This window comes from Misgurnus anguillicaudatus, chromosome 3 (genome assembly GCF_027580225.2).
Source record: "Misgurnus anguillicaudatus chromosome 3, ASM2758022v2, whole genome shotgun sequence".
NCBI classification, from domain to species: Eukaryota; Metazoa; Chordata; class Actinopteri; order Cypriniformes; family Cobitidae; genus Misgurnus; species Misgurnus anguillicaudatus.
Genome location: NC_073339.2, coordinates 1,023,724 through 1,048,769, shown reverse-complemented (window position 1 = coordinate 1,048,769; position 25,046 = coordinate 1,023,724). Strand labels below are relative to the sequence as shown.

The following is a 25,046-nucleotide window of genomic DNA, read 5'->3' as shown; positions in this document are numbered from 1 at the left end:
CTCACTGATGAGTCTTCATTATGCTCTTGGTGTCATTTTGACTGGGCATCCACACCTTGGTAGAGTCGCAACAGTCCCAAATCCTCTACATTTGTAGACTGGTGAATTTCTAAAAACTTTGTAACCCTTTCCAGCTTTATGTAAAGCAACAATTCTTAATCGTAGCTCCTCTGAAAGCTGTTTTGGTGAGGCATGGCTCACATAAGCGTGTTGGTCTTGTGTAGAGCAAACTCCAAAGGTTTCGGGGCTTTTTATCAGTCAAAGTAGCTGTAGTCCACACCTCTAAATGTATTATCTTAACAAGACTTTTTTAGATCATTAACTCAAGGGTTTACATACTTTTTCCATAAGCACTATGAGGTTTTTTGGTTGTTCTCAATAAAGACATGAAAGATCAACATTTTTGTGTGTAATTATTTTTAGACACATTATGTTTGTCATAACCCTTGACTTAGATGAAGACCAGATCACATTTTATTACACATTTATTCAGAGAACTATAAAATTCCAAAACATTCACATATTTTTTCTTGCCACTATTTACAGTGAGGAAAATAAGCACCTGAACACCCTGCCACTCTGCAAGCTCTCCCACCCAGAAAGCACGGAGGTGTCCGAAACCGTCCTCGTAGGTGCATGTCCAGAAATCACAATATATGATTTTTTTAACTGTTTATTTGTATAATACAGCTGCAAATAAGTATCTGAACACCTGAGAAAGTCAATGTTAATATTTGGTACAGTAGTCTTTGTTTGCAATTACGGAGGTCAAAGGTTTCCTGTAGTTTTTCAGCAGGTTTGCACACACTGCAGGATGGATTTTGGCCCACTCCTATACACAGATCTTCTCTAGATCAGTCAGGTTTCTGGCCTGTTGCTGAGAAACACAGAGTTTGAGCTCCCTCCAAAGATTCTCTATTGGGTTTAGGTCTGGAGACTGTCTAGGAAACACCAGAACCTTGAAATACTTCTTACAGAGCCACTCCTTGGTTATCCTGGCTGTGTGCTTTGAGTCATTGTCATGTTGGAAGACCCAGCCTCGACCCATCTTCAATGTTCTAACTGAGGGAAGGAGGCTGTTCCCCAAACTCTCGCAATACATGGCCCCGGTCATACTCTCCTTAATACACTTCAGTCGCCCTGTCCCATGTGCAGAAAAGCAGCCCCAAAGCATGATGCTACCACCCCCATGCTTCACGGTAGGGATGGTATTCTTGGGATGGTACTCATCATTCTTCTTCCTCCAAACACGTTTAATGTAATTATGACCAAAAAGTTATATTTTGGTCCCATCTGACCACATGACTTTCTCCCATGACTCCTCTGGATCATCCAAATGGTCATTGGCCAACTTAAGAAAGGCTGGACATGTGCTGGTTTATGCAGGGGAACATTCTGTGCCATGCATGATTTCAAACCATGACGTCTTACCCTTAATTTCCACCGACTGCGGAAAGGCTGCGGATCTGCTGCGGAACGGCGGCGGAGTCAATCGGTTTCCATTCAAGTCAATGTATGTATTTCCACTGACTGCGTTCCGAATCCGTCACAGCGCCGGCCATCCGCAGCCCTCCGGCACAAATACGCAGAGCTTCTATTTTTGACGGATGCCGGACAGCTCCGCAGGGCGGAGCCATGACTTTATCGCGTGATCATACCTGAATTCGTGAGATCTCGTGTTGTAATCTGGGCTGGTTTGTAATAACGTCATAATTCAACGTCATAATGGGCAGAGACAGAACTAGATATCGCGCGATCTTCATGTGAATTTGCGAGAACTCACCGGTTCTCGTCACTTCAGCACGCAGCCGCTCTGTAACAAATACGGATCCGGTGGGTATTGGCGTACGGCGGAGTGCGGAGCCGTAACGCAGCGGAGCCGATCCGCAGTCGGTGGAAATCCGGGGTTAGTGTATTACCAACAGTAACCTTGGAAATGGTGGTCCCAGCTCTTTTTAGGTCATTGCCCGGCTCCTCCCGTGTAGTTCTGGGCTGATTTCTCACCTTTCTTAGGATCACTGAGACCCCACGAGGTGAGATCTTGCATGGAGCCCCAGTCCAAGGGAGATTGACAGTCATGTTTAGCTTCTTCTCTTTTCTAATGATTGCTCCAACAGTGGACCTTTTTCACCAAGCTGCTTGGCAATTTCCCCGTAGCCCTAAAGCCTTGTGGAGGTGTACAATTTTGTTTCTAGTGTCTTTGCACAGCTCTTTGGTCTTGGCCATGTTAGTAGTTGGATTCTTACTGATTGTATGGGGTGGACAGGTGTCTTTATGCAGCTAACAACCTCAAACAGGTGCATCCAATTTAGAAAAATAAATGGAGTGGAGGCGGACATTTTAAAGGCAGAGTAACAGGTCTCTGAAGGTCAGAATTCTAGCTGATAAACAGGTGTTTAAATAATTATTTGCAGCTGTATCATACAAATAAATAGTCAAAAAACATAGTGATTTCTGTATTTTTTTTTAGATTATGTCTAGGGCTGTGCAAAAAAAAAATCGCCTGCGATTCCCATGCGTGCCCCATGCAAAGCCGGCTTCTTGACTAGCACCAAATCGCCATCAGCTGCTCCCAGATGGAGCAGCATCCACTACACAGAGCCGCAGTTCACAGAGAAGTTCATTATCGAGTTCATAAACAAGGAAAATCGACTCCGATAATCTATGCGATTTTGCCTCGCTTCTCTGTGAACCACGGGTCTGTATAACAAATTCTGCTCCATCCGAAAGCAGCCGACGGCAACCCAACACCAATCAAGGAACCGGCCCCACTGATGAAACACGCATGAGAATCGCAGGCGATTCCCTGCACAGCCCTAATTATGTCTCCCTCACAGTGGACATGCACCTACAAGGACAACCCCAGACCCCTCCACGCCCTCCAAGTGGGAGAACCCGCAAAACAGCAGGGCGCTCAAACACCAATCCTCCTCACTGTATATATTGTGTATTTGTTCACAGGGCTCCAAACTGATCAGGGGTGAAAACTGAGATAAAGTCTACTTCACAGATCAGTTTGTTCTTCAGCATGTTTCTTCTGATGAGTCTTAAAAGGTCCTACATTAGTGAATCTCTCTCCACAGATCGAGCAGAGGTAAGGTTTCTCTCCAGTATGAATTCTCTCATGAATTTTTAAGTTACTTGACTGAGTAAACATCTTCTCACACTGAGAGCATTTGTAAGGTTTTTCTCCAGTGTGAGTTCTCTGATGATAGTTGAAAGAAGTTTTATTAAAGAAGCTCTTTCCACACTGAGAGCAGACGTAAGGTTTCTCTCCAGTATGAACTCTCTCATGGATTCTTAAGTGACCTGACTGAGCAAACGTCTTCTCACACTGAGTGCATTTGTAAGGCTTTTCACCTGTATGAATTCTCTGGTGTGACACTAAATTGCTATGTTGATTAAAACTCTTCCCACAGACATTACAGTGATGAGGTTTCTCTTCAGTGTGAACTCTCTGATGGTCTTTTAAGTGAGCTGATCGATTAAACCTCTTCTCACACTGAGAGCATTTGTAAGGTTTTTCACCTGTATGAGTTTTCTGGTGTCTCACTAAATTAGATTGTTGACTAAAACTCTTGGCACAAACACTACAGACGTAAGGTTTCTCTCCAGTGTACAATCTCTGATGGTCTATCAGCTGAGCTTTCTTACAGAAACGTTTATCACAATGTGAACATTGATAGCGTTTCTCCTCAGAGTGAATATTCTGGTGTGATTTTAATGACCATGAATCTCTAAAGGTTTTTCCACATTCACTGCACTGATACGGTCTCTCATTGGTGTGTAAAAACACATGTCTCTTCAGATGAGGTTTGTGGTTGAATCTCTTCTCACAGTGAGGACACTCGTATGGTTTTTCTCCTGTGTGAATTCTCTGATGAGAATCAAGATTTTGTTTTCTGCGGAAATATTTGTCACATTCAGTGCAGTGGAAAGACTTTACATCACTGTGTGTCCTCATGTGAAGTTTCAGCTGAGATAAGAAGACAAAATTCTTCCCACACTGCTGACAGCGTAACAACATCTCTCTGTGCTCTTCTGAATGAAGTTTCTTCTCTTGTAAGGTAGTAAAGCTGATCTCAGATCTGGTGCAGAGTATCTCTTCTGTGTGTTTTCTCTCATGTCTCTTTAAATGTCTCTGTGAGCTCAATATCTCTACACTGGTGATGCTGAAATGAGTTTGTGCTGTCCATCCCTCTTGTGATGTTAAGGATGTTATTTCTCCATCGCAAGTTGAATCACTCTTCTCATCTGAAAGGAACACAATAACATTCAAAATCTCTTATGATTTACATTTCCACCAACTGCAAACACAGAAACAATTTGTTAAACTGAGATTCTGTATGTTTTTTTCTCCATTCAGTTATTGCGGTCAAGGGTCAAGAATAATAATAATGAGCTGCGCTGTTTCCCAACAAGGGTCACGTCACCATCAGGACTTAATCGCAAGATGTTTACATGACTGGAGCTAACCTCTTCCCTCCTGTTTACATGCAGTTTTTATTTTCTTCTTATTCACACAAAGCCTAAGGCCGGTGACACACTGGATGCGTGGCATTTCTGTTTGCGTGTCAGTTGCGTGGCGGCTGCTTTGCGTTTTCTGTGTCTGTACATACCAGAAGCATGCCTGACGTAGCGCTGATGCGCTGCTGTTGCTATAGGTGACATATATTTTGCCTGGAAACGCTTCCAACACGCTTGCGTCTCGCGTGAAAAATAGGCGTCGGTTCTATTTCTGGCAAGCACGCGTTTGTCTCACGCAGGCAGTCTGCAAGCTCTAACCTGTTAACATGGAAGCCGAATTAAAAACGGACACGCCACGCAGCTGAGACGCACACGCCACGCATCCAGGGTGTCACTGGCCTTATGGATGCATTTCATTATTCTGTGCCGTGATGAAGACAGAAAAGGATTTTATATGCTGCTGTCGCGTTATTTGAGCTGATTCTGAATGAAGGCAAACTGCTGTTAGCAAGTTGTGTTCACAAAGTTCAGGGAAAACTTCTTAATGTAAAGTTTAAAATGAATTCGCGCTTAAGGTGAGTGACAAAACACATGCACTTCAGTTAACGTTATATATAGTAGAATTCTATGAAACCACAGGCTATGCTAATCTATGCTATTTAGTTTGGTAGTTAACAACAGCTAAGGTTAACTTTATCACAGACGCACCTTGCGTTTGATCTCGACAACACAGTAAATTATCGTTAATGTTGTTTGCTCACTAAGAAACTTCAAATTTAAACCGAAGTCAACACTAATAAAATCACTACTTACGATTTGTTGTAGAGTTTGTAATGGCCATATTGCCCCCTTTTTCAGTATCAAACCCTGAGCGAAGCCTGCTTGATATTGTACCAGGTTGAAAAAATTGTCCGCGGTGAAATGGCCAGAGTAAACAAACAGCTTTAAACTGAATTGCTCCGGTACCCGGTTGTGCCTGAACATAACATTTATATCCATGTTCTGCCATTTACGTCCTTGCTTGTTTCTTCTCAATACCTGCAGACTTGCAATGATTCTGCTGTTTACGTCCGCTGACCTAGAACATGGGAGGGTATGTAGCAATGTTGGGGGCGTACATCTCGACAGTTACGTCAATGTCGGTGTTATGTTAAGATTGGCCTGTTTTTTCGGTGGACTTTTGAATGCACGAGATTTACATAAGAATGTTTGAGGCTCACGATATGTCATAACCATATACAGAGCTCTAATAAATCAGCTATGATGAGGTAAATACAGTTTTACATTCTTGGTCACCTTTAAGTAGGTTAATTCAGGGCTCCAGACTAACTTTTTTCACTAGGAGCACAGTGGCCCCCAACTGAAAATTTTAGGGGCGCACCCAAAAAATTTAGGGGCCCACACCGTAAATCAACATGCTAACCAAATATTCAAATTTCTTCTAATTTCCACTGTATTACTAATATATACTTGATGATAGATGCAGAAAATACAATGTGCTGTTTCAAATTCAGTGTCACATTTTATTGTGCACTTTTGGAAAATAAGGTCAAATTTACTGGTTGCACATGTGCGACTGGATGTAAAATTCAGTGGCACACTCTCAAATTTTAGGGGCAAAATGCCACCATTTGGGGGCAGTCTGGGACCTTGTAATTGTGTTACTGTCTCTTTAAGATAAGCACGGACCTAGTTTCTGCCTAATCTATACATACACTTAGGTCATAAACAAGTGTTCTTATTAAAAAAAGAATACTGTGGAGATAATTTTATTTGTATGTGTCCTGACTAAAACAGAAAGGTTTTATATTGTTTTTTAAAACGCGTCTCTCTGTATATGCATTTCTGAGTGCACTTAAATGCACGCACACATTCGACATGGGCGAATTCCAAATGGCACAGCATAGGCTAAACAGTTGCTCCACATAAAGTAAAAATTATAATGTTTATCATTGCTTTATTCACCAAATGTATTTTAATGAACTACAGTATAAGACACAGTAGCACAACTCTCTCTAAAGTTTACACAAAAACTTCTGATCTTTAAAGGGCATACAGATGATCACGTCTGACTGGAGCTGGACCAGACACATTCAACCGCATGTGCATCTGTGCGTACAGAAAGCTGCTCACTTTAGTTCCTTTTTGTGGTTAACTGTTAAAACGACTTCAATGTTAAAGGAACACGCCCACATTTTGGGAATTTAGCTTATTCACCGTATCCCCCAGAGTCAGACAAGTCCATACATACCTCCCTCATCTCCGTGCGCGCTGCAACTCTATCTAACGCAGCTCCACTAGCCTAGCTTAGCACAAAGACCGGAAGCGAACGGCTCCAGCCAGTATACCGCTCCCAATAAATGACAAAACAATGCAAACATTTTCCTATTTATGTGCTGTGATTTGCATAGTCACACTGTGCACAAACAACAAGCTCATATGAGACACAGCCATCCTTTAACAGCATACATACTGGGTATATAGTAGTTTTTGTTGGGTAAATTACTGATTATATGCTGTATTAATATTATATTAGGCCTAAGGCCTGTTGTTTCTACACAAGGCTATAAGACACCCAGTTAAACTCTCGTTTTCTCAGTTAACTTTCGTTTCCTAATTAAAAGAGCGCAGGTGCGATCCTGCGACTATACCCAAATTGTTCTCACCACGACTATCTTGAGAAGCAAGGTCGAAACAACTGATAAACAAGAGTACGTCATTTTAGATTAGAGAATTCGTCCAGCTGTACTTAGCTACATTAATAATAAGGTATCTGTGCAAGCTAGGCCAAGGCCATGAGAACCAATAAGCAGAATATATTATTTTAGATATGAGGAAGGATGCAGCTGCACTTCTGCTACATCAAACAAATAAAATTTATTGTGGTAGACCGAGACCAATGAGAAGAATGTACGTCATCTCAGATAAGAAGTGTTTGATCTTACTGTATAAAAATGGAGTCAGATGTTGGGAGGACAGATGATCTTTGAGCGCCTCTATGAGGGGTATTGATTGTCTCACTTTGTTGGCTCGAGCGAATAAAGTAATTTTTGTTTGGCACCTGGAACCATTGTCTCCTGAGTATTTTTTCTTATGAAGATTCAAGCTAAGACTTTTTGCCACAACAGGAACTATATTCTCAGAAGGCGAAGCACTGCTACTGGGCGGAGTGATTTGCTCGCAGCACCCGAGAGGCCCCTGGTGAGGAGCAGAGAGTTCGGTCAAAGTTGTGCAAATCACTTCGCCCAAGTAGCAGTGCTTCGCCTTCTGAGAATATAGTTTCTGGTATGTATACAGTTAAAAGATGGCTGCGTCTCATATGACCTTGTTATTTGTCCACGGTGTTTCCATACAAATCACAACACATAAATAGGAAAATGTTCACGTTATTTTGTCACTTATTGGGAGCAGTATGCTAGCTGGAGCCATGCATTTCCAGTCTTTGTGCTAAGCTAGCGGGGGCTGCGTCAGACAGAGTTACACCACGCACGGAGATGAGAGAGGTATGTATGGACTTATCTAACTCTGGGGGATACGGTGAATAAGCTAAATTCCCAAAATGTGTTGTTAGGTGGTTTCATAGCAACCACCTAACAACAGCTTAGCAACAACCCTGGGTACCCTAGAGACAGCATAGCAACACCCTAGCAACTGTGTAGGAACAGCCTTGCAATCACCCTGGGTACCCTAGCAACTGCATAGCAACAGCTTAGCAACCACACCAGGTATCCTAGCAAACACCATAGCGACAGACTTGCAACCACTTGAGTACCCTAACAACCGCATAGCAACACAATTGCAACCACCTAGCAACAGCATGGCAACCACCACAGGTACCCTAGCAGCGCCCTAGATGCCGCAAAGCAACAGCCTTGCAACCAAGTTGGGGAGTGATTTATCTCAAACTGCAACAAAAGTTGCTGTCTTTTTGCTTCCATCACTGCTAGTCTTCTCAAAACATACATTACAATCTGCTGCTGCTTCATTTGTGGGTTAACTGCCCAGGATCCTTCTGTGCTGCTTTTGTGGTTACTGCCTACCAGCCGTCTGCATGTGTGTTTCCAAGTCGATGCGAGCAACGATGCAGAAGTAGAAAAAACGAGGCATATTCTAGGGCTGGGCGATTTGTCCCCCTAAAATAATCTGTGATTTTTTTTTATAAAAAAACTGGATTTACGATTCGATTAGATTTTTTCCCCGCCCCCATTTATAACAAAATAATTGCAAACTGTACACATATTTAAAAAATATATACTTATTATATTTAATTAATTTACATCGACATGAAATTCACGCAAATCCAAATCAACTCCATACGACTTAAGTCGAAGAGCATTTTTTTGGAATGCAAAATGTATGTACAGCCCTATACTGCAGAGGGGGAGGGGAAAAATCGATTTTTTGACAATATGAATCGATTTGACCAACCAACTCGATTTTAAAATCAAATAGATTTTTTTCTCAGCCCTAGCATATTCTATGCCGTAGGATGTACGCACAACTATAATGAGCCTATAATCTTCCGTTCAAGCAACCACAGAAGTTCCACATCAGAGGCTTGAATGAAATGTGACCATTTTATAAGCAATTCTGTGAAATCCAATATAATGTAAGAAAACTGTAAAGCATGAAACATACCTGAAGAAATAAAATCATCTTCCTTATGATTGTCATCTTTATCAACGTGATATGCTGTGGTTTCTCTTCTCATCTCCATTTGGTTTCCACCATTTAACCACATTAAACCATAAATGTGTTTATAACCAGGGTACCTTAAAAGAGAACCTATGGTCCAATTCAAGATTTCCTTTGGTGTGTAAGTGTGTATTATTTCATGTTAACGATAAGCAAAAGGTACAAACCCCAAAGTAAATGATGATGCGAGTTATTGTCTCCAACGTTAATCTCTTTTTCACATGGATTGTATGCAACAGTTTACTTCTGGGGATTGGTGATGTGGACAAGAGCGACATTATCATAAATTATCCCGCTTCAGACTCACAGCCTGTAAGTTCAGTCCTGTTAGCATTGCATTTTGAGCAAATCTTTCAAACATGGTAAGGAGCGTCACATTTACGGCTGATGTCAGAGGTGTTCAGACCAATCACAACGTACAGATTAGCTGGCCAATCAGGGACACAGAGCTTTTCAAATCCATGAGTTTTGTACAAAATCAGTGCGTTTCAGGAAGACAGGGATATCAGGAGCTACAAAAATTTACGGTATGTGGAAAATAATCTGTGTTTAACCATAAACCACGCAAACACAATGTATTATGCCAAATAGCAATACATTTTTAGAAGTGAAACAGATGCACTTGTAAGAGGAAGAATACAAAAATAATTGAGGAGACATACCTGAGAGAATAAAATCATGACCATCACGGTGTTTATCTTCATATCCATCTGCTGTAGATTCAGTTTTTATTTCTGTTGGTTCAGTTTTTATTTCTGTAGGTTCAGTTTTTATTTCTTTGGGTTCAGCTTTTATCTTCATCATGAGGTTCTTGCAGTCGATGAGTTTGACTGAACACATGTTGAGTTTGGTCTGCAGGATCTGCTGCTGTTCTCCAGCGTTACAGACAGAATCCAGAGACTCTGTGGAGGTTTGATCAGTAGATTCATCATCCTGTAAGTCCTGATCAGTTCCTGATTTACAGCACATCACATCCATCATCAACACTAAAATACACAGAGACAAGACTCTGTTTAAAACACTCAAGAGAGAAAAACACTGAGGATACACAAACACATCACACACGAGCTCTTTCTTTCTTTCTTTAGTGGGTTTATATGCTGACTAAAGAGCTGCAGAGCGCCTCCTGCTGTACTGGAGAAAGAAGACACTCAGACTGCGATAGTCGTGTGTATATCCATAGCTCTATATGGTTGTGAGGTTTGGGGTCAGATTTCTCCAAATGGGACAAACATTCAGTTGAATCCCTGCATGCTGAATTCTGTAGAAATATTTTGAGAGTTCAGAGAATTAGGCAGATATCCCCTAATAATACAAATCCAAAAACGCTCCCTTAAAATGAATCCCTTAAAACCCAAGATAAGAGACCTCTCCACCCATAAAACCCAACACATACCAATAGAGACCCATTACAACCAATAAAAATACAATTAAAACCATTAAACCCTATAACTTCTGTCATGTTTTTAGCAGGGCAGTTATGAAACAAAATATATGTCACTATGGGGTATAAAAAATAAGCACAAACAAAGAAAGCAATCATATAATAACCCATTCAAATACTTATCCTGAGAAACTTGACAGTTGAATTTTCTCAGATAAGCACTTAATACAACTCTTATGAGTTTCAATTATATATTTATGTTCTTAAAATACGATTTATTTAAGATACAAATGACAAACGGAGCACGTGTCTTCTCTCTCCAGTACAGCAGGAGGCGCTCTGCAGCCCTTTAGTCCGCCGATAAACCCACTAAAGAAAGAAAGAAAGAGCTCGCGTGTGATGTGTTTATGTGTATCCTCAGTGTTTTTCTCTCTTAAATGTTTTATTGAGTGTAAACAGAGTCTTGTCTCTGTGTATTTTAGTGTTGAAGATGATGGATGTGATGTGCTGTAAATCAGGAACTGATCAGGACTTACAGGATGATGAATCTACTGATCAAACCTCCACAGAGTCTCTGGATTCTGTCTGTAACGCTGGAGAACAGCAGCAGATCCTGCAGACCAAACTCAACATGTGTTCAGTCAAACCCGTCGACTTCATGATGATGAAGATCAAAACTGAACCTACAGAAATACAAATTGATCATACAGAAATAAAAACTGAACCTACAGAAATAAAAACTGAACCTACAGAAATAAAAACTGAACCCACAGCAGATGAATATGAAGACACTCATAATGATGGTCATGATTTTATTCTCTCAGGTATGTCTCCTCAATTATTCTCAAACACTTAAACCTCTAATTCCTGAAAAAAAATTCTCACCCTATTGGCAGATATTTTTGCTTGTTTTAACCACAATTTCACTTAAATTGTATATTTTGCTGGAAGGGCTCTCGGGGTCTATGTTTGAGCCACTTGACACAGCGCGAGACGGCTTCTGTCCTCTTTGACAGTGTTTTTTTCTGGCTATTATCCGAGAGGCAACCTTCCAATCTCTCTGATGAAGAAGTGACTTAAACTGCAAATTTTCGACTGCCTGCCTGCTTAAGGCTCCAAAAGGGAGTCATTTCCCATAGACCTCCATGTAAAAATCTTTAGCAGAAATAAATATGTTTACAGGCTGGTACAAAAAGTGTTTTTAGTCTATAAAGCTAATTTTGCCCTTCATGACAACTGTGACGGGGGTAAATCTTTTGTAACTCATCCATTTAAATTATATTATTATGTAGCAAATTTTGTGCCATAATTGTACAAACAAATCCAGCATGTTGCAAACAAACTCAATCCGCTTTGCAAAGGGAAACTCGACTCGCAAACAAACAGAAAATGCTTTGCAAGACCATGATTTTCTCACAAATGTGAACATGATTTTCTCACAAATGTGAACATGATTTTCTCACAAATGTGAACACGGTTTTCTCACAAATGTGTGCAATCCAAAACAGCAGATGGCACTTTTTCGAATAAATGCAATATCTTTATATCATTTTTGCAGAAAACCCTTTCAAGTTACATGAAAAGCTGCTGTTTGTGACAAATAGTGTTATTCATGTTGTTTTTCATATGATAAAACACCAAATTTTCTTTTCTTATGTTGTAAATACTGCCTTTGATAGTGTATAACTCTGGTTCTGGGTGCTCTAGCAGACTGCAGTTCTGTTTGTTACTAGCAGCAGACAGTAAACACCCAAAAAAGAATGATCTCTTTAGCCTGTCGCATTCAAAAGATATTCTTATTTTAAGTGTGCGAAAATACGATTTTCATATAACTATTATTTTTTTGTTTTGCACATATAATAAATAGCAAGGGATTATTCATGCACACAATCTAAGAAAATGCTGTAAATTGACTCATTTATTAGAGTAGGACCTAAGAGAAAAGATGGTGTAGCATTTGTGGCTATCTGTGCTATCTGATGCAGTTCACACTCAAGTTTCCCATATGTTTACAAAAGACGATTTTTACCTCATTATTCATTCGATGATTGTTGGATATGTGATGAGAATAGAATGAAAATAATGCTGTAGCCTTAAGCTTTCATTTGATATAAGACTTTCCCATGTTTGTCATACTTGAAAAATATGAAATATGTGAATATTAAATCATATAAAAAATTGTGTGGGGGGGTGATAGTGTAAATTAAGTGTAAATAACTTTCTTACAGTAAAACATATCCCAAAGCGATGCATATCTGCAGAAAGTAGAGAGTCTAAGCTTTCAAACAGTATCTCATATGTGGTACTGGGTCCATGACAGACCATTAAAAATTAAAGGAATATTTTATATTAAGTCAAAATAAGATAATTCTGGACCCGGTACAGGGTCCCCAGAGTCAATACTAAGGGTGGGTATAGTAGTTTTTGTGGGGTAAATTACTGATCATATGCTGTATTAATATTATATTAGGCATAAGGCCTGTTGTTTCTAGGCTATAAGACACCCAGTTAAACTTTCGTTTCCTAATTAAAAGAGCCCAGGTGCGATCCTGTGACTATACCCCGATTGTTCTCGCCACGACTATCTTGAGAAGCAAGGTCGAAACAACCGATAAACAAGAGGACGTCATTTTAGATTAGAGAATTCTTCCAGCTGTACTTCGCTACATTAACAATAAGGTATCTGTGCAAGCTAGGCCAAGGTCATGAAAACCAATAAGCAGAATATATTATTTTAGATATGAGGAAGGATGCAGCTGCACTTCTGCTACATCAAACAAATAAAATTAATTGTGGCAGACCGAGACCAATCAGAAGAATGTACATCATCTCAGATAAGAAGTGTTTGATCTTACTGTATAAAAATGGAGTCAGATGTTGGGAGGGCAGATGATCTTTGAGCGCCTCTATGAGGGGTATTGATTGTCTCACTTTGTTGGCTCGAGCGAATAAAGTAATTTTTTGTTTGGCACCTGGAACCTTTGTCACCTGAGTATTTTTTCTTATGAAGATTCAAGACTTTTTGCCACAACATGGGTTGCACCAACAAGGATTAGGCCTAAATCTGGTTTAAATCAAAGCTTATTTAATAATTCTGTTGCACCAAACTTTAAACCTGTTTAAAAATAATCAGGTTTTCATTTAAACTGCCATTTTGATCCAAGTTAAAATTTTATAGTAAACCTAGATTATCCTTAATCCTGTTGCTCCATTACTTTAAACTCTGTTTTAAATCTCAGTGAGGGATTAACTTTAAACTTGCATATGAGGAGGTTTAAATATGTATTTATTTTTACAATTAAATGTCTGGCTAAATGATTAGAAACATACTTCGAGCGTGGTGGAGCTACTCAAAGATGCGTTTATTATAACGTCTCAACAAAGTGTGTTTGGCGGCTCAAAAAGATTATTAACAGCACCGGTGACAGCGATGCTCGTATGTGCTTCTCCTCTGTCACGCACGCTCCTGTCAGACGAAAGACAGTGAATGAACGGACATATGGTGGTGCTTCATGACAAATGCGTCGACACATCTTGTTCATTATATCACAATATCTGAACTTTGCGATATTTCCTGTCACAATATGTCCTGATCTGTTAATCAATACAATTGTTTTAAAAGATTGTCAAATGTTTTTATTTGAATCAGACCTTTACTTTAGCCTACCGGTGAATGTAGGTGATTTATAATACAAAAGTTACATTACCTTTGCATAAACTGTTTATTTCCTTTTTGAATGACAACGTCAACATTGTTGCTGTTTAATTACACCGGAAAATTCAACATGGCGGACAAAATAAATTGCAGATGAAGGGTTTAATACAGTTCAAAAGTTTTAATCTAAGATTTGTTAATCTGTGTTTAAATTTAAGTGGTGCAACACAACTCGAATTAAAATTAAACTGAGATCAACAAACCCTAGATTAGCTCTAAACTCTGCTTAATTTACTCCTTGTTGGTGCAACCCACCCTAAATGTCTGTTAGTAGTAAACAAATTCTGTGTGTACAAATAACAGACATTTATTATTATTACACTTTTAATAAGCTAAATAATATTAAAGGTGACGTTCTTCCTGATCCAATGTTCTTAAACTTCTTTACCCATTTTTGGTTTTCCGCAAGTAATTTGCGGTGACACGCGGCCAAGATGGCTACGGCAGGCAACGCCTACTTTAAGCATAAAAAACGATCTTCACAAACCAATGGGAGATGTCACGGACACTACGTCCATATTTTTTAAGTCTATGCTATTATCTCCATAAAGCGAGGGACCTGTCTGCATCTCCTATGTGTCTTGGATTTTCCACAGAGACGGCAAAGGCTTTTCTCTACCCATAACAAGGACATGTGCTAAGATATTTACTAAGATATACACATTATCGTTTATTTGATTCTTATTGACGATTAATCAAAGATTATAGAATATAGAAAAAGATACAGAATCTCAATTCATCATTCTTTGTGTAAATAAAAGTGATTTATGTTTTATGTTTCTTTTAGATGTGAAGAGTGAATTATGTTCGTCCTCAACATCAAAAGAGGGACTGACAGCACAAACTCATTCTTTCATCACCGGTGGAGAGACATTGAGCTCACAGATACATTTAGAGAGAGAACACACAGAACAGAAACTCTTCACCTGCACCAGATCCGAAATCAGCTTTACTACCTTACAAGAGAAGAAACTTCATTCAGAAGAACACAGAGAGAAGCAGTTTGGGAAGGATTTTTTTACAACAACATCTAATATAAACGTCCACATGAGGACACACAGCGGTGAAAAGCCTTTTCACTGCACTGAATGTGGCAAATATTTTATTACCAAACAAAATCTTGATGCACATCAGAGAATTCACACAGGAGAAAAACCATTTGAGTGTCCTCGCTGTGAGATGAGGTTCAGCCACAAACATCATCTGAAGAGACACATGCGTATACACACCAATGAGAGACCGTATCTGTGCAGTGAATGTGGAAAAACCTTTAGGGATTCAGGTTCATTAAAATCACACCAGAATATTCACTCTGAAGAGAAACTCCATCAATGTTCACTCTGTGATAAACGTTTCCGTCATAAATCTAATCTGATAGTTCATCAGAGAGTTCACACTGGAGAGAAACCTTACATCTGCTCGATTTGTGGAGAGAGATTTGGTTATTTAGCAAGTTTTTATAATCACAAGAAGAAACATACTAACAAACGACACTGAAATAATTGTTATATACTTAAAGAGTAACTAAACCCTAAACCAACTTTTTTAAGTTAATGATCTGTAAGAATGATGCTTTATTAGTGCTGTTCATTGATTTTAGTAAGTTTTTTGACATTTGGATATAAAGTGTTTCAATACTGCAATATATGGTGTAAAAACGTCTGAGTGCTGCCCTCTTCAGGTTGAACGGTGGCTACTGCAGTTGAATTTTCCTATTGGATGTTGGGTCCAAAAAATGACTCGTGATGTAAGCAGGTTCAAGCTCACCACGCCCTTGTTACGATCTCACCACACACTTGGTATAAGCTTAGCTTGTCCCCTCTATCTCCGTTGGGATCTGCCCACTTTTCTTGCATTTTTCAAATATTGCCAGTGGGTGGAGTCAGGCTCTGACCAGGGGTTTAGTTACGCTTTAAAAATAGACACAGGACAATCTCTTTCTCCTAAAAAGTTTGATAATAATTATATTAATGCATTTCAATAAATATAATGTTAAAGCACTGCTTTAACTACTGCTGAATATGTTCCTTTTTCTGTCCTTTTTTTTGTGAATGCGGGGGGTGGGAGGGTGAAAATGTTTGCTATCTGTTATATGTTGAAAGATGTTATTCACTGTATAATTTTATGTGATCTGCCAACTGAAAATATAAAAAATATATGGTTAAAAAACAATACTAGTCTATATTTTGACAATTGACCATAGAATAAGCAGGAGAATCAACGGCTTACCGTGCATTAAAGGAGACAAAATGTTATGCCCTTAAAATTCTTGAACACTGCTGTGTGTGTGTATATATATATATATATGACCCCATCTTACAGAGTGTTAAAAAGTAAAACTGAAGCGGAATTATTTTCTTAACATGGATGATAAGTTTAACTTCCAAACATCCGAGTCAGAACAAGTGCTCAACTATTCCAGCATCCACACACGTGATAAGGTAGACAAATCTTCATTCTGACGTGATGTAATCGCAAGACAAATGGACATTTAACAAAAACTTTATCACATTAGATCTCTAAAGTTTGTTTTGGGTTGAAGTCACCATTATGGTGATTAATCTTTCTTTTAGTTCCTTTTGTGCCTTGACTTTCACTTAACTAACTCTTTACTTTTAACAATTGCGACAGTGATTTATCAGGACCGCTGTTCATTACTTGATGTAGAGGAAAAACTTATTAGGTTGTCTGAAATTGTATATATGATATACTTTCAACTTTATTTTAAAACATAAAATAATGAGTAAGCAGCATGTTAAATGTAATGCTTTATGCAGACACTGGTCTGATTAAGACTGCTGTAATGCATCCGTCCTGTGGCAACAAGTGCTTCAAGTGAAACAAATCTTAACAACGGTGGCAAGTAAATGGTAAAAAATGCATAATTTTGTCATGTTACAATGCATACTGGGAGTTATGAATGAGTTTTATACAACCCTGTACCCAACATGCATTGCAGCATAAAGCTGTTGTTGTTGATTGTCACCATTCTTGAGTTTCATACGCTGATTGTTGATGTCTCAGTGTGGTTCTGATTAATACCGTAGATTTGTGTGAACTTTTTTTTAACCCATAAGGCTATATGGATTTTTACAGCACTGTTGGATTTCACAGGAGCATCACAGGATCTAGAGAGGCAAAAGTGAAAGATTGCAATGAAAAAAGAACAACCCAGTAACTTAGTTTTGGTAAACCATTCTCTGCAAGCATGTGGATTTTTTGTGATATCGAAATCAAATCTTATAACAATACAACCCCTTAATCTGAATTTAGAGAGAGAGAGAGAGAGAGAGAAAGAAATATATAATTGACAGCACAATTGAGTTTCAATTTCAACAAACCACCATTATGGCGATCAGTGTTTGGATTTCATCAGCTGAAGGAAAATGAGAACATTTCCCACATCAGTATATCCTTTCAATATTAATAATTGCATTGCTTCTAACATTATAAAGCAGTTATGAGTATTAATATTTAGCAGTTTATAACATAGTATTGAAATGAGTTATGCTTATGATTGATGGTCTTATTTGTTGTGCATGATCAAAGCTTATATATGAATCCATTGCATCGGGCTTATAACGTTTTACCTTTAAAGGTCATCTTTGCATGAAACTGTGCTCTGTGTGTTTAACTCGTTGAGTTTCAGAAAGCCAGCTCGGTGAAGAACAGGATGTAGACAGGACTGCAGCCTACTATAGCTATTTCTGCTAAGGGACTTTTTAAAAGCAGAAGTGAAACTTTCCGTCTGAGGAAACCCACCCTAACTCAACTCACATACATATTTGAATTAGAGGATTTTGCGAGTTGTTACAGTAAGCTGTCGACAGACTCGCATTGCTTTTATATAATGGACAGGAAAACTGTGACCCAGAGCTCTGTAACACTTCATTTGAGATTATTAAATAATTTGATATGAGTTATGTTGTCTGATCTCCTCATTCAAGAACATGCAGGACATTTAAAGTCCAACATTTTCAAGGACACACCCAAAACGGCACGTACAAATTGTTTTACAGTGCTTATAAACAGGTTGGCAGGTCTGAATTTCCTGTTGGTGACATCACAGTCCACGTGGAAGGCTCTCGAGATATGTATAAATATGCCTTTATCTCTTTGTTTTTATCTTCGGGCTCTTATGCGCTTCATTCTTCTTCCATATGTCTGCAAAATATCCTATCTGATGGTAACTTATTCTTAGTCCCTCATCTGTTTTACAGGGTAAATGCATTATTCTTTCTAATATATGTTTTTTCTTAGGGAAGGCATAGCTGAAGCACTGCATTGGTTCCGGGATTGGACTGGATGGTGCCTTTATTTGTCCTCATTTACAATATCAAGCTTGAAATTAGAGCCATTAACCTCTTACACTCTGATGCTATTTTGAGGCCTACCCAATTTCAAAAGCTTCCCATACCCACATGCAGAGGTTTACATACAAAAGTTTGGTTTGTTTACAGGAAACCCTTCGAAATTACATAAAACCCTGTTGAAAGTGCTAAACATGGTTGTATGTGTTGTTAGTACTCTAAACACAAAAATAAATAGGCGCTTTTGAGTTTTTTTTCTAAAGTCTGTATTTGAAAGTGTATAACTCTGGCCCTGAGTGGTCACAAAACATTTTTCTCTATCGTAATCTATGCAAAAGTTATTCTATTCCAACTGAAGGGAAAAGTAGTGCTTATTATACTTCGGGTATGCGACTGTTACCTTTGAGCTTGTTGTACTTCGCCTTGTCGCTGGTGTGTGCGAATCGGAGGGATTGCTGCACGAGGAGCGGGGTGCCTGTCAGTGCTTTAAGAAGATGGGGCACAGCAGCAGCACCCGCTGCTCTTGAGAAGAGAGAATGACACGTGTTTTTACATGTCAGTCTACAAAAGACTCCAACTACACCAGAAAAAACATAGCTAGATTTGTCCTAGTCGCTTTTTTGAAGTAAAGTCGCTAAAGTGATAGAAAGTTGCTAAATCTAGTGATAAAGTGGCTGCTCGGAGTCGGACTTTGCGTGCTTGTTTGTGAACTCTGCCTCTGGTTGGCTAACGATGGAAATTAAGCCAATCATCATCAGCAATGTGGTTGTCCCACCCCCTCTATATGTAATATATGAGCTTCTTTTAGTAAACAGACCAGCATTAACAGTGATTATCTAAGCTTGACACAATACCCTTTATAAAAACGTACAGTTTTACTACTAGTTTGTGAGTTTCGTCTCCAACTTTCTACTTCTTTCGTGTATGCACTGCTAAACAGGAGCGTACATGTCACATGGATGGTAGTGCGGCTGTGCGTAAGCGTGGCTAGAGGGGAGGGGTTAAGAGCGTATTCTATTTAACGCATTATACAAATTTAGTTTATTTTTTTACATAGTGCTTTTTAATGTACATTAAAATAATAGTTGAATAATAGTAGTAATATGTATTCATTAATAAATATTACTACTATTATTCAAATATAAAAATCTCATCTCATAAAAATTAAAAATCTCATTCTGTTTGGGGTGGCCACTGGTTATGTTTGTCAATACCCTTACAGATCACATTTTATGACAAAGTTATTCAGAAAACTATGAAATTCCAAAACGTCCACATACTTTTTCTTGCCATTATATATATTGTGTCTTTGTTCACGGGGCTGAAAACTCATCAGGGGAGACAATGTCTACTTTACAGATCAGTTTGTTCTTCAGCATGTTTCTTCTGATGACTCTTAAAAGGTCCAGCATTAGTGAATCTCTCTCCACAGATCGAGCAGACGTAAGGTTTCTCTCCAATGTGAACTCTCTGATGAACACTGAAACAAGATGGATCAGAGAAGCTCTTGCCACAGTGAGAGCAGACGTAAGGCTTCTCTCCAGTGTGAAGTCTCTCGTGAACTTTAAAAGTACTTAGACCAGCAAAGCTCTTCCCACAGTGAGTGCAGACGTAAGGTTTCTCTCCAGTGTGAACTCTCTCATGGGCTTTTAAGTTACCTGACTGAGTAAACGTCTTCTCACACTGAGAGCATTTGTAAGGTTTTTCACCTGTATGAGTTCTCTGGTGGGACACCAAATTGTCACGTTGATGAAAACTCTTCCCACAAACACTACAGTGATAAGGTTTCTCACCCGTATGAACTCTCTCATGGATTTTTAAGTTACCTGAATGAGCAAACCCCTTCCCACACTGAGAGCATTTGTAAGGTTTTTCACCTGTATGAGTTCTCTGATGTTTCACTAAATTGGAACGTTGACTAAAACTCTTGGCACAAACACTACAGACGTAAGGCTTCTTTCCAGTGTAAGATCTCTCATGAGCTTTCAGCTGAGATTTCTGACCGAAACTTTTATCACAGTGTGAACATTGATAGCGTTTCTCTTCAGAGTGAATATTCTGGTGTAATTTTAATGAACATGAATACCTAAAGGTTTTTCCACATTCACTGCACTGATACGGTCTCTCATTGGTGTGTAAAAGCATGTGTCTCTTCAGATAAGATTTGTAACTGAATCTCTTCTCACAGTGAGGACACTCGTATGTTTTTTCTCCTGTGTGAATTCTCTGATGAATATCAAGAGTTTGTTTTCTGCGGAAATATTTGCCACACTCACTACAGTTGAAAGACTTTTCATGACTGTGTGTCCTCATGTGAAGTTTTAGATGAGATAGTAAGTCAAAATTCTTCCCACACTGCTGACAGTGAAACAACTTCTTCTCTTTGTGCTCTTCTGAATGAAGTTTCTTCTCTTGTAAGGTAGTAAAGCTGATCTTAGATCTGGTGCAGAGTTTCTGTTCTGTGTGTTTTCTCTCATGTCTCTTTAAATGTCTCTGTGAGCTCAATGTCTCTCCACCGGTGATGCTAAAATGAGTTTGTGCTGTCCATCGCTCTTTTGATGTTGAGGACGTTATTTCTCCTTCACAACATGAATCACTCTTCACATCTGAGAGAAAAACACAACAGCATTAGAAATGTCTTATGATTTACTTTGTAAGGGTTTTGTCCTGTCTTGTTCATGTCTTTTATTTTGAAGTTCTTGTTTTCATGCTCATGTCTTTTATTTTGACATCATGTCTTGTCATGTTGTCTCTAGTTTCCCTATTCCCTGATGTGTCATGTTTTGATTGGCTGCGTCCGAAACCGCATACTGTATAGTAGATACTGAATTAGATGAAGTACCTACTTACTTGGCATTAAAACAGTAGGTACTGTATAGTATGAATCCTGGTAGTATGAATGAGATTCGGACGTACTACATCCGCCATGTTGCTACATCACGTGACATACGTCGTCATCACGTCATGTCATTTCAGCGCGAAAACAGCCGCGTGCCTCTTCTTCTTCGTTGGACAACTCCTCGTCCGGGGCATCATGGGATAGTGAAGCGTCCATCGTATGCACACTGCAAAATCTAACCGGAAGTAGTAGGTCATCCGGGTACTTTTCGCATACTGTTTTTCGAATACTATGTATTCGGACATACTACTCGCCTCGCCTACTGCTTTTCGCGTACTATGTAGTAGGTGGTTTCGGACGCAGCAATTGTTTCCCTGTCTTATATAAGCCCTCATTACCATTGTCTGTTGTCGGTTATTGTTAATGTAATAGCGTAAATTGCCATGTCCGCTTTGTAAACAGAGGCAAACACTTTCCTGCTGAATTGACAACCTGCACAGGAGCCAGAAACGAAAGACATCTTTGGAAACAACAATGGCAAAACCTGTCTGGATCAGCAAAGAGCAAAAACCCAAATTAACGCCTTTGCTATTTTTCCAGGAGATGGCAACAGCTGCTGGAAGCAAAGAGTCTGAAAGGGTTGTTGCAAAGTTTTTTTTAAGTTAGTTAGGGTTAGGTTATCTGATTCATTCAGATATTATATTTTGATGAAACATTGTGTTAATAGTGTAGTTTGTGTAACCTTACAAATTAGTGTAACAATATTCACAGGGCTTGAAATTGCAACTAGGGCTGGAACGACGCGTCGACGTAGTCGATTACGTCGATTTGCCGGAAATGCGTCGATGCGTCGCATTGTTTACGTTTTCAAATGAAGGCGGCTTCAGCTCCGACCGGATAATACAAGTGTTATACCAAACAGCCAGAACGTGATCAAAAGCGTGGGAATACTTTAAGCAGAGACCAAATAAAACACATACTGTGTAAAACTGAAATGGCATACCACAGCAGCGCAACATCTGTGCATGATCATCTTAAAAGAAAACAACCTGGAGCTCTCCGACCTCAAAATGACGCGACGGCAGCGTAAGTATTTGAATTTTTACAGTAAGTTTTTATACAACAATAGAATCAATGCAGGCATATATGGTGCTTAATACAGCTGTGTTTACATCTTAGTTTAATACGAGCTGCGAGACGCCTGACAGACACGACATTGCATCGCGTCTGGGCAGTATGTTGAAACAGTAAATAAAGAGCGGGAAATGTTTAACTTTTTATATTAAGAAGTTATGAAATAATAAGTTACTGTGTTACACTGAGATAGGCATGTGCCCGCGTGCACTGAAAGCCAGCTGGCAGCGCGGAGTTCCCATAGCTTATTTTTTTGCTATGTGCGCAGATATTATAAAAGCTTGTCTCATTAGGTATTCCTGACATGCGTTTATTTAAAGTAACAGCAGCGTATACGACGTTTATTAAATATTAGAAGATCATACTAAGTAAATTTGTATTTACCCGAGACTTAAGAAAAGTTAAATGTTAAAGTTGATGCTAAATGAGAATGCAGTAACGTTACTACTGATAGTAATATAATATTAACAGTAATAATATAATGGTTACATTGTATTATAAGGGTTCATGAATCACAATGAACTTATTTTTACTTCAGTCTGAACTAATGCTGAGTAAATGCATGTACTAATCATAAACTAATGAAGAGTCATCATTAAGTACAACATGACATGTTTTTTAGTTAATGTATTAATAAACAATGATTTCATGTGAGTCATTTTGTAGTTAATGATGACTCTTCATTAGTTTATGATTAGCACTAGGGCTGGAACAATAAAGAGCGGGACATGTTTTTATATTAATAGGGAGTTATTATTCAGTTTGATTTATTTTTATTTTACTTCTTTAATATTAATATATTTTATTTGTTTAAGGTAAATAATGCCCCTTTTGCACTGTTTATGTTAGGCTGAATTAATGTTGGACTTGTTTTTATGTGATTTGTTATATTTTCCTTGGCACTGGCACTGTTTGTGTATTTGTTTAATTGAGAAAATGCTTCAATAAAATGTTGGCATTAATAGCAGATGTTACATTTATTATTTGTAAAAAAATCTTTAGACTATTCGATTAATCGAAAAAATAATCGATAATCGGTTGAAAAAATAGTCGAAATTTGCAGCTCTAATTGCAACTATTTTGGTCGCATATGAGACCGAAATTTAATCTGTGCGACCTTAAAATATATTAAATTGGGAGCATTTGTGCGACTCACATTTTGTTGTGTTATGACTTGATTTAGATTGAACCTGGGACAGAACACAGCAGCATACATAGAGTTCTCTCCAACGATACATAACCAATCACATTTCACCTTTAAGTTTTTGCATTTATTGAAGACCGCAGATTGGCTAATATGAGCGTCAATCATTCCTTATCGCCATGCTACGTTGTTAAAATGTGAAACGGGAAAATATGAAAAAACGAAAGTTCACGAGAATGAAGAGAACGTATGCAGACTAAACTCCGCCCACAGGAATACGTCAGTAATAATGCGTTTTTTACATGTGAGGCATGAACACACGGTTATATTGCACACCATAAACACAATCAAAGCTTCAAACACACAGGAAGAACGGGACCTTTAAGAATAAACATACAACGATAACCAAGGAGACACACCTGAGAGAAAAAAATCATGACCATCATTAGGTTTTTCTTCATATTCATCTGCTGTCGGTTCAGTTTTTATTTCTGTAGGTTCAGTTTTGATCTTCATCATGAGGTTCCTGAAGTCGATGAGTTTGACTGAACACATTTTGAGTTTGGTCTGCAGGATCTGCTGCTGTTCTCCAGCGTTACAGACAGAATCCAGAGACTCTGTGGAGGTTTGATCAGTAGATTCATCATCCTGTAAGTCCTGATTACTGTCACACACTGTAGTGTCCTGAGCGTCTGTGTGCTTTGACTCAGTATAACAGAGTAAAGTCAGACTGAGCTCGGAGTCCTGTGTGGAAGATTCACAACAAACACACACAGAGTAAGATTAGAAATGATTTGATGTTGTCTGATTCAGGTAAAGGATGTTTAAGCTGTACAAACCTCTCTCTTCAGTCCTTCATCTCCTCTTAATCTCAGCTTTGTCTCCAGTAACGCCACCTCTTTCTTCAGCTGAGAGATTTCTGTGATGAAATCATCAATATCCAGCATGGACAGATCAGTTCCTACTGATTTACAGCACATCACATCCATCATCAACACTAAAATACACAGAGACAAGACTCTGTTTACACTAGTGATGTTACCAGTGACACCGAAGCTCCGAGGCGTGTGTCAAAAAATGAACCGATTTTCATTGAAGCTTTGTATCGAAGCTTGATTCGTTCTGGCAAAATCACGTGACCAATGACGTCCGAAGCTTCGTTTCACTCACACCCACGTGACTGCTTCGTTATCTGATTCAAGGTTTTAAATTGTGCGATACGTGGCGCGCCCTCATGGGTTGTATTGAAGTATTGCGTTACACGAAATCGATTACTGTATAGTGAGTTTATAATATCATATATATATATATATATATATATATATATATAGGATATTAGTAAAAAGTATTTTCTGCAC

The 25,046-nt window shown here is 38.8% G+C and overlaps 2 protein-coding genes across 2 annotated transcripts; one reads left to right on the top strand and one right to left on the bottom strand.

Annotated features, from left to right (window-relative positions):
* Positions 1–467: 467 nt before the first annotated feature.
* LOC129445199 (uncharacterized) lies at positions 468–24,983 on the bottom strand. The gene is made up of 4 exons (XM_073866474.1): positions 24,528–24,983; positions 24,108–24,432; positions 19,982–21,177; positions 468–3,649 (listed from the first exon to the last, which is right to left on the bottom strand). The coding sequence occupies exons 1-4, from the start codon at positions 24,678–24,680 to the stop codon at positions 3,005–3,007; spliced, it is 2,319 nt and encodes a 772-aa protein (XP_073722575.1). The 5' UTR covers positions 24,681–24,983; the 3' UTR covers positions 468–3,004.
* Positions 10,323–18,180, top strand: LOC129445372 (uncharacterized). Its single transcript, XM_055206583.2, has 2 exons — positions 10,323–11,370; positions 15,049–18,180. Exons 1-2 carry the CDS (start codon positions 11,037–11,039, stop codon positions 15,756–15,758), a joined length of 1,044 nt encoding a protein of 347 aa, XP_055062558.2. The 5' UTR covers positions 10,323–11,036; the 3' UTR covers positions 15,759–18,180.
* Positions 24,984–25,046: the final 63 nt, after the last annotated feature.

Excerpts from the sequence above, each read along its gene's own strand:
- LOC129445199 (XM_073866474.1), bottom strand. The coding sequence starts at position 24,680 with ATGATGGATGTGATGTGCTGTAAATCAGTAGGAACTGATCTGTCCATG. Across the intron at positions 24,433-24,527 it reads ATGAAGGACTGAAGAGAGAG|GACTCCGAGCTCAGTCTGAC; the intron begins GTTTGTACAGCT and ends TCTTCCACACAG. Across the intron at positions 21,178-24,107 it reads TCATGATTTTTTTCTCTCAG|ATGTGAAGAGTGATTCATGT; the intron begins GTGTGTCTCCTT and ends TTTTTCTCTCAG.
- LOC129445372 (XM_055206583.2), top strand. The coding sequence starts at position 11,037 with ATGATGGATGTGATGTGCTGTAAATCAGGAACTGATCAGGACTTACAG. Across the intron at positions 11,371-15,048 it reads TCATGATTTTATTCTCTCAG|ATGTGAAGAGTGAATTATGT; the intron begins GTATGTCTCCTC and ends TGTTTCTTTTAG.